At 38.6% G+C, this 10089-nt stretch overlaps 1 protein-coding gene across 8 annotated transcripts in view; it reads right to left on the bottom strand.

Annotated features, from left to right (window-relative positions):
• LOC128679540 (oxysterol-binding protein-related protein 3-like) overlaps nucleotides 1–10089 on the bottom strand; it is a 61039-nt gene that overhangs the window by 8331 nt on the left and 42619 nt on the right. For 7 of the 8 annotated variants that reach the window (XM_053761840.2, XM_053761836.2, XM_053761838.2 and 4 more), the window contains 9 exons: nucleotides 8440–8536; nucleotides 7508–7713; nucleotides 6407–6619; nucleotides 5715–5885; nucleotides 4716–4829; nucleotides 3310–3454; nucleotides 1091–1205; nucleotides 549–671; nucleotides 58–175 (listed from right to left, as the gene is read on the bottom strand). In XM_053761840.2, the coding sequence (XP_053617815.1) occupies nucleotides 73–175; nucleotides 549–671; nucleotides 1091–1205; nucleotides 3310–3454; nucleotides 4716–4829; nucleotides 5715–5885; nucleotides 6407–6619; nucleotides 7508–7713; nucleotides 8440–8536 (1287 nt within the window). In that variant the 3' untranslated portion in view covers nucleotides 58–72. The remainder of the gene's footprint in view (nucleotides 1–57; nucleotides 176–548; nucleotides 672–1090; nucleotides 1206–3309; nucleotides 3455–4715; nucleotides 4830–5714; nucleotides 5886–6406; nucleotides 6620–7507; nucleotides 7714–8439; nucleotides 8537–10089) is intronic. The other variant, XM_053761837.2, reaches the window with a different exon arrangement.

The following is a 10089-nucleotide window of genomic DNA, read 5'->3' as shown; positions in this document are numbered from 1 at the left end:
TGAGGGGGTGGGGGGAAGGGGGAGAGGGAGGGAGAGAGGCAGAAAGAGTATACTCACGATGCGCAACGGCGGTCACCAGATGCGCGGCGCGCGCAGCCCCGGGAAGCCCGCGCCGCGCGCCTTCCAGTACTCGCCCGTGAATATCCACATCTCCTCGCCTCCTTCACACGTTTTGCTGCAGAAGAGGACAGATATATATGAAAATTCAGTAAGACAACTCTTGTCATCGTCAAGATATGAATACACTAAGCAACGTTTGCCGCGCAACATACAATATTACCATTGACCGAGTGAAATAGCACATAGTCGATCTCACTCATGCAAATTGTAATGAAAAGGAAAGAACGATATGTTGGCTTTCATGGTAAAACCAGCGTTGCTAGACGTTTTTATGCCAAGCGAGATTTTGCGGGCTAACAGGAATTAATAGAGGAATTAATTCATCAAAATGGGTTGACGTCAGATCGTAAAATCACACAGCCGAAACTTCAATAACGTATTTTTCCCAGACTTCGCGGCGTCACAGCCCCGAACGTGCAGACACTGACCGGAACCAGGCGGGCTGGTGGTTGGCGGCGTCCCGTCTCCTCTCGCGCTGGGACTGCTCCAGCTGGTGCTTGAACCCTTCGGCTGCGTCCACGTCACCCTCCTCTAGCGCTCGCTGGTCGGGCCTTCAAATAAATATCACTCGTTACAGTGTCACCAATTTAATACTTCACATTTGACAATTCATAAAGGACAAATCGCACAGATTGAGCTAGCCCCAAAGTAAGTTTGACACTTGTGTTATGGGATACTAACTCAACGATACTATATTTTTATAACAAATACATATATAGATAAACATCCAAGACCCGGGCCAATCAGACAGATTATTTTCCATCATGAACGACCGGGATGTAGACCCGGTCGTTCATGATGGAAAGTCCTATACAAGACAACAGAAGATCAGAGAGAGAGAGAGAGAGAGAGAGAGAAGAGTCTACATAGATTATACTAATATAGATTATACCTGAGCCTGGTGTCGGTGTCCTTGAGAGCGAGAGAGAGAGAGAGAGAGAGAGAGAAGAGAGTTAACATAGATTATAACCTAAGCCTGGTGTCGGTGTAAGGAAGCACCTCCTTCATCCCCGGCTCCATCTCGTTGAGCTCCATCGCGAACCGAGTGAAGCCGTAGTACAACTCGTGCTCTGGAGGCATTGCACCTGGAACAAAAGGTAATATATGTAAAGAAAACCTTTACGGTTATAAGATTTTCTTTAATTTAAAAATTGTACTGACACTGTCAGATATACATGTCATGAAGGAGAATCTGAATTTATTTTTGTTAGATTATATATCAAATTAGTTAAACAATCTTTGGAATAGGATCTTTTAATGTTGTTTCTTGATTTTTCACAGGTGAGTACATTTTTTGTTCATGGTAAACTTAATTCAGTTTATAAATGTTGATTTAGCTATAAAAATAAATATCTTGATTTTTCACAGAAACACGGGGTTTTATTCCAATAAATCCTAGACAGAGGAGATTATCATTATATATATATTAATTATTAATACAGAGGAGATTATAAATACAGGCATTTGCCCGTGGCTTCGCCCGCGTAAATTACCTTCTTAAAAGTATCTTCTTATAAGTACATCTTCAGTCATATTGTCGCATAGTTCGGAGTGGGTAAAATTTGTTTGATTCGTATCGACGTATTCGTTTGGTAAAACGGGAAATTAAGCTCAAATCAAAGTCACATAATTTATTCAGAAATTAGCCTTTCCCAGGCACTTTTTCACGTTATATTCGAATATATATATCTCATATATGTTATGTACCAAAGCTACAAACTACTAGTATTCCGGAACGCCCACTGCTGAGAAGAAATGCCGAAAGAAACTCATTAAACAGTGTTAGTCCCTATCATGCCAGAAGGACTTACCATTTTTTAAATATAAATGTATGTATAATTTATCAGTAATATGACAATGTAAGTACACAATAAAGCTAAAGATAGACTCCATTTTTGTTTATTTTTTCATACTACCAACCAGGCAAGCGGTGCACCTGATGGTAAGTGGTCACTACAGCTTATCAACGCCTGCAACACGCGTTGCCAACTTCATGCCCTAGGATCTTCAGTACCCTGTAATCACACCGCCCCTCTCACCGTTCAAACCGGAACACAACAATGCAAGTACGAGACTGGTTTACCGCAATATGTCCCGTACGCTTTCCCGGTACATCTCTCGTCCCATTTCTCGCTACATATCTTGTCCCGTTTACCGCAACGTTTTCCACTCCCGATTCACACAACGCGTCCCATTTTCTTTTCAACGACATGACACGTCCAGTTTATTAACCACGAACGTGAATAAAAAAATGCATGTTTCTCTCTTCCAAAATAACGGAGTTTCTTTGAAACTTCCACCTCCTGTTTCACTCGCATAGGAAAAGCTCTTTCGAAATTGGATTCATGGGTTTATTATTTTTCACTGGCCATAAATTCCATAAATCTCACAAGAAATCACCGCTGAATACAAACTTCATTTAGACAGATAAAAACAATAGTCTCTCGGGTTTTTCGAAATTTTATGACAGCGATGAGTATTCTGTTTTCAAAAGAAGTATTTTACGATGAAAAATGATTTTACTCAAACCATGGAATTAGTAGGTACTATGAAGTACTTACTAAATCCATGACTAAAAAATTATAATGTTATTCTTTACGCCCGAAAGAAAACAGGTTGTGTACGTCATTTTATTAAGAATACTTCCTACTGGCTGCTAAAAAAAGAAGAAATATTGCAAATATGAATGACGTGGTTGTAATTTTATGCATTAGAAATTGTATTTTATTCTTATAAAAGCTATTGGGCGCGGCTTTGGCGCATTTATGTCCTCCGTATTTCAAACTATATGTATGCAAAATTTCAAGAAGACTGGTTGAGTAGATAAAGCGTGAGCTAACTTTTAACATGTGCATTAAATTTTAAATAAAATACTAGCTGCGCCCTGGGGCATCGCTCCCGTGGAAATTACGAGATAAAAAGTACCTTATGTGTTTTTCCAGGTTATATTCTACTTTTGTACCAAATTTCATAAAAATCCGTGCAGCAGATTTCTTACAAACTTTCACATTTATAATATTAGCAGGATAATGTGACGTAACTCTTGCATTAGAAGCAACTAATAACCTTGAAATTTTTGCATACTACATGTGGTTTGAAGTATAGAGTAGGACATACCTTTCATCCTGGAAAATCAACACGGGCGAAGCCGCGGGCAAAAGCTAGTAATAAACGAATGAATGATTGTACCCGGTCTCCACAGACACCTGGCGGCGGGCGGCTCCCCGGCGTACAGCGCTTCAGACCAGCGACCCTGCACCCGCAGGCGGCTGCCGGTGTTTCCTTCCACCACGGCGCCGCGCACTTCGTGCCTAGTGCTCGACCACGAACTTGCCTGGTTGAAAAAATAAATTAATTTTGTAATATCGTCATTGTACGTCACTATGAACACAGTCGTATAGAACTTGTCTGGTTGAAACAAATTATTGTAATATTTTTTTATCATACTATAAAACACATGCGGTGAAGCGGTGGTGGTGTAATGGTTAAGACGCCCGCCTGTACATCGAAAGTTCGAATCCTACTCGTGTCACATGAGTTTGTATACCAATCTGACTCGTGTATAGTAGTTTTCATCGACCACCACTTGCTTCCGGTGAAGGAAAACATCGTGAGGAAACCTGCACACTGGTTTATTATTATTAACTTGTGTGTGAAATGGAGAAGGCAATGGCAAACCACTCCATTACTAATGTCAAGAAAGTTGTTATGTGTGATTAATTCCACGTAATGGCCAAGACCCTCAGCCATGAGGAATCCGACTATGAAGTATAAAACACATAGTCGGATTCCGTCTGTCTGTCCCTATGTGTACTTAGATCTTTAAAACGACAATTTATTATGATCTTAACTGAGCGAAGCTGGTAAAGGCCGCTAGTCCACTAATATTATAAAGAAAAAAGATTTGTAAAGTGGTTTTTCTATTTGTAATGAATAAACTCCAAAACAAAATTTCGCATAGAGACGAAACCTTCAGAAGTATCATGCTACTTTTTTATTACGGTTTTACCCGCACAAAGCCGGGACGGCCGCTAGTTGTACATAAATATATAAAAATACAAAACAATTAATTTATAGAAAGTACAATATTATATAATGGTGGATCTATCTCAGGGAGGGATAATTTCAGAGCACCCGAATATCTGAATGGACATTAAAAACCATTAAAGGGACACGTGTATGTACTACTAGCTTTTGCCCGTGACTTCGCCCGCGTGAATATCTCTGCGAAAACGAAACAGACATAATTTTCATACAAACTTTCATCCCTCATCTCCTTTCATTATCGTCATTTGGGGGTTGAAAAAAAGTTGCCTATGTTAGAACGGGTCTCTTTAACTACACGTATACCAAATTTCATCAAAATCGGTCCAGCGGTTTAGCCGTGAAAGCGGATCAGACAGATTTTCACAATTATAATATTAGTAGGGATTGCTATTCTTCTCAACATGTTAATTTTGAGAAGTAGCCATTCGGTCCCGTCCTTTTTACTAATTAAATAGCGGACCCTAATCATAAAATATATAATTCTCACAATGTACACACAGACGCAGATACACAAATCCTGAAAAATATAGTCAGTTCAGTGTTCTAACCTTGATAAAGTTAAGCTTGCACGTAATATCAGTGCCGTGGCACGTGATGTGCATGTCACCGTACTGGTCCACCCAGCGTTGGCCGCCGAACAGATTGTGGACACATGTTGTCACCTAAAACAAAAAACACTTAATATACACCTCGACGACCTCGGTGGCGCAGTGGTAAGGTTCTTGCCACTGAACCGAGAGGTCCCCGGTTCGATCCCCGGTCGGGTCATGATGGAAAATGATCTTTTTCTGTATGGCCCGGGTCTTGGATGTTTATCTATATATGTATATGTTATAAAATATAGTATCGTTGAGTTAGTATCCCATAACACCAGTCTCGAACTTACTTTGGGGCTTGCTCAATCTGTGTGATTTGTCCTAATATATATTTAATACAAGAGGACAACACTCAACGGAAAGTTCTTATCGATACATTTTTGTATGTACTTTTTTATCTATTATTGATATATGCTGTAATAAAGTAAAACGTATTTGTCCCTGGCGTCGCCCACAACTAGGTAGCGTCTAAAAATCTCCATGAATGTCCCCCAGAAATTGCTTCAAATGTTTAGTAAATTCTCCTGATTTTTTGGCAGTTTCTCACCAAAGTCACACGACGAAACCTCACCTTGTTCCAGCTGTGATGGTCTCCAGTGGTCAGCAGTTTGACATGGACCCTCCCAGCAGGTTTTAACTCCATGTATATCTCCCAGAACTTGCTTCAAATGCAGGTTCATTATCTCTTATAGACCTCGGATGGTAACTTAGTAAATATTCCTGAATTTTTGGGAGTTTCTCACCAAAGTCACACGAGAAACTTCACCTTGTTCCAGCTGTGATGGTCTCCAGTGGTCAGCAGACCCTCCCATCGGACTGAAACTCCTTGGATTTTTCCCCTAGAACTTTTTTAAACACGACCGTGCTGGCTCTTATTGATCTAACATGATAACTTCCAGGATTTTATTGACTATTGGCAGTTTCTCACCTAAATCCCACGAGAAACCTCACCTTGTTCCAGCTGTAATGGTCTCCAGTAGTCAGCAGCTTGACATGGACCCTCCCAGCGGGCTGGAACTCCATGGATTTCCCCCAGAACTTGGTCTTGATGCGCGCTTCCTGCCAGAATCTCCAACGGGTAGACTCCGCGTGGCACGCCGAGATTGGCGGGTGGTGAGAAACCTGACAACAATCATATGGTATGTTTATGCAACAAATAATCTTATAATGCTCATAATTGTTAAAATATAGCCAGTACTTTGTAGCTTGTGAGAAATAACAATTAAATATATAAAAAAATAAGTGAAAAAGTATCTGTGAAGGTCTAATTTCTGAATAAATGATTTGAATTTGTATTTTATATTATTTTAATTTGTGGTATTTAGAAAAATCTAGTCTACATATGACTGTAGCTGCTTAATGGCAGTGGCCAGTCGTAAGTTATGTCAGATGCCTTTGGGCGACTTGAACAAAATATGTATAAGAACTCGGCAAATTTTCAACTAGAGACGGGAGATGATACGAATTTAAATCAAATAAATTTTACCATAGCTACAGAAAGTGCGTTAATGAGATTTTACTTCGATTCTTCTTTTAGAAGCGAAAGCTAATCTACAAGTTTTTTGTGTACATAAATAAATATGTGTATATAAATAAATATATAAATAAGAACCATAGTAAAATTTTCAATAAGATTATATCACCTGTTCAGCGATGAATCTGAAGCCCTTATCATCCCTAACGCACTCGTAGCTCTCGGCTAACAAAGGGTTGAAGGGCTTGGACGCGGCGCGGTGAGCAGAAGATGCGTACGCGCTGACAGCAAATGCCGCCATCAGGGACATCCGTTCTATTGCGTTGGAGCACTCTGCTGCTGAGTCTAGGAGCTCAGAGTATTCTAGCTCTTCGCAGAGGCGCTGGAAACGAATTAATGTATTTGAAGTAATTGTAAATAAAATAAAAAATCAATATATTTGAAGTGATTTTAAATCAAAGAAAAGAAGATAAGAGCTGTAAGGAACAATGTTTACTCGATGTTGCCCGGGGCTTCGCTCCCGTGGGAATTTTGAGATAAAATATAGCCTATAGCAATCTTGGATAATGTACCTTTCTTATGGTGAAAGAATTTTTGAAATCGGTTGGGTAGTTTTGGAGATTACCCGCCGCAAACATACAAACTCACAAACGCTTACCTCTATAATAATAGTATAGATTGGCAAAAACAATTTTTTTGAACCATATAATAAATATGTTTTCTTTGATTTGTTCAAATATGAATCAGCCCAAACGAAGAAGTTTCAAAGGGTAAAACTTGACCCTTTATCAGTATCAATGTCAGTATAAGTACAAAAATCGAGCGTAAAAGAAAGACCAAAATTTATCTGAATGTAGGATCGATCCAAGAGATAATACAGAGAGATAAAATTGGATCGCGTCAGATCGGGCCCTGCGTGAATTCATACGTTAAATGATAAAAAAAAAACAAAAATCGAAAATAACAGTGGACCTAACATACAACCTTGGGGAACACCTTACTTTTTAAGAAAGCGTATAAGACTAAGCACAAAATTCATTATTAATATTACAGATACATACCTGCATTATACCAGCATATTTAAAGCCTCGTTAACAGTGACAAGAATGGAAACTTGGCTCAAATTTTTGTATCAAAAGTTTGATACGCTTTTTGATCTTTTATCTAAATCGAAAATAATAAAGGACCCAACATACCACCTTGAGGACCACCATAGATTATAGGACAAGAAAAAACCCACAAAATTCCAATGAAAACAATGAATACATACCTGAAGCATATTCAATGGCTCGTTAATAGTGACAGGCATGGAAACTTGGCTCAAATCCTTGCCTATATTCTTGTACAATAGGTTCCACAGGCTCGGCCCGCCGGGCGTCGGCCTGGGGCACGGGAGTCGGGTCCGCCGGGACCAGGCGCCGCTATCTGAGATGCCGTTTTGATTCAGACGAAGTGTTGGTTGTTCTACTGAAGGCACTAGAATTGCAAGATTAAACGATACTATTAAACAATACAAAAATCGATAGATATGTATTACTGTGCCGTTTTTCAATATTGATTTAAAGTAATTAATAGCATCAACCCTATGAGCCAGGAGATAATAATGATAATTGAACAACAAGTTTATTTGTTAGACAAATTAAAAAAAAACCCTACATATAATATTCATTTCGCTACAACTTTGAACGACTGAATCGATTTTCATGAAACATGGTTAAAATTATCTATGCCACAGAAAAAAAAACTAAACGAAAATCGGTTTATCCGTTTGGGAGCTACAATGCCGCAGACAAACTTATAACACCCCTCTTTTTGCGTCGGGGGTTAAAAATAGGTTCTTTAGAAGGTAGGTTAGGGTGTTCGGAAACTTTATCTGAAAACTGATTTAAAAAAAATGCTTAAAAAATAAATTGAAAAATTAACCACTAAGTTAACCGCCAGGTTATAGCGAAAAACCAGTGCTTTGCTCATCTCAGTCGTAACCAAAGAAATTCGCTGAATTTGAACCCTTTTGAATTTCTTAATATTATTTTTAAGCTTTATTTTATTTTTGTTACTTATGTGTTAATAAGCTTGTGTACATTGAGTCGTTCAAATAAATCATTCATTCATTCATTCATTCAAATAAATTTCGGTATGTTTCGATGAAATGTTGGTATGTGGGTGGAATGAAAGCAACGCCAACACACAGAACAAACTCACTCGCACCGTCAGAGTTCTCGGAACTTGCGGATCCCTCCTCGCTGCTCAGCGAGCCTGCCTCTGATGAAGAATCCCCGTCCAATTCTATCACGCCGGCCTGTGTGCAAATCATATATATATATTTACCAATTATATATATAGATATAGCTTTCAAATAAAAAAAAACATGACACCATCATCCACAGTTTTATTGTTGATTTAAGTTTTTGAAAATGTTATGTTGCTTTATCCTGACAAAGAATTGTTAATAATAATATTACTAGCTTTTTAAATTTGTGTTGATTTATACAAATAACAAAAAAATATATTATCATTAATATTCTTATTTACAATCTTTCTTGTAATATTACTAGCCGCCCGTCCCAACTACGCCCGGGTAAAACAAAATAAATTATACACCTAAACCTTCCTCAGGAATCACACTATATATTGGTGACAGCCGCATGAAAATCCGTGCACTTGTTTATGAGTTTATCGCGAACAGACAGATGCGGCAGGGGACTTTGTTTTATAATATGTAAGGATTATTCAATTCGAAATTGACCTGTCATTATGGGAATCTGTCTTTACGCCAATCTGTCATAATGCAACACCTGGCGTTATGGGTTTCAGACAAATCGCCGTACTGGCATTTTGCATTTCTGACATTCTTCGCCCAAACCCTTTCAAATTCAATAACGTAACTCACGAAAACAAGATTTCCTTTTTCTCTTTAAAGACAACATTGACAAAAAGTCTTTGGTGAGGCGGATGGGGGGGGGGGCTCCAATGGAATCCTGAAGCTCATTGATGAGCGGATGGACGCAGAAGTTTATAGGAGTCATGCTGACCTCCACACAAACAAAATTGTTAATTTAAGATAAGTTTAATTTTAAGGAAATATATTTATAAATGATAATATGGACCGTTGGTCTGTAATAAACACATTTTTTTTTTTATTTTTTTTTTATTGTGACTTTTTGACTGTTGGAAAATAATTCTACGACCCTAAGTGCGTGTGGTTTAGCCGACTAGACCCAGGTGCAGTCGGTCTTCCAAGGCTAAACCTGATATTCCTTGTTCTTAATCTAATAATAGCCACATAGAAAAATCGTTTTTTAATTTAAATTTGTTGTATACACACGTGTATGTGTTGAGTTGTTGCGTAGCTTTACTAATTAGTGTTATATAAGTTGTGTAATTTTGGTGACAATTTGTTATGTGTATCTTAAATAAATAAATCTAGGTATATTGTGCATGTCTTCGGCTAGACCTAAGTTAGACCGTTGTCAACCAGCTAGACTTATGTTCGGTCGGTCGCACACAGTTAAAACCGGCCCCTTGGCTCCGACGCTCAACTGCTGAGAAAATAACCGAGAAACCGCTCAGATTAGAGGTCGCAGATAGTTAAATATAGATAACACTTTATAATAATAGTATATAGATAGATTTTGGAAATGATTCATTCCTCAAGTAAATTGACGGATTGTGATGACGGCCGCAGCGGTCGAAACGCTCTGAGAATCATCCTACACTAAGTTTAGTGCTTGTATCGCGGGGCCGTAACGTAAAAATACTGTTATTGGTACAGCCACAGTACAGATTCATCATTTTAAAGCCAGTAAAACTAATTCTTGTCTTTGTTAAAATTTGAAGAATTGTAAAGTCAGC

The sequence above is a fragment of the Plodia interpunctella genome, chromosome 22 (genome assembly GCF_027563975.2).
Source record: "Plodia interpunctella isolate USDA-ARS_2022_Savannah chromosome 22, ilPloInte3.2, whole genome shotgun sequence".
Classification (NCBI taxonomy): domain Eukaryota; kingdom Metazoa; phylum Arthropoda; class Insecta; order Lepidoptera; family Pyralidae; genus Plodia; species Plodia interpunctella.
This window is presented reverse-complemented; position numbering and strand designations above follow the sequence as displayed.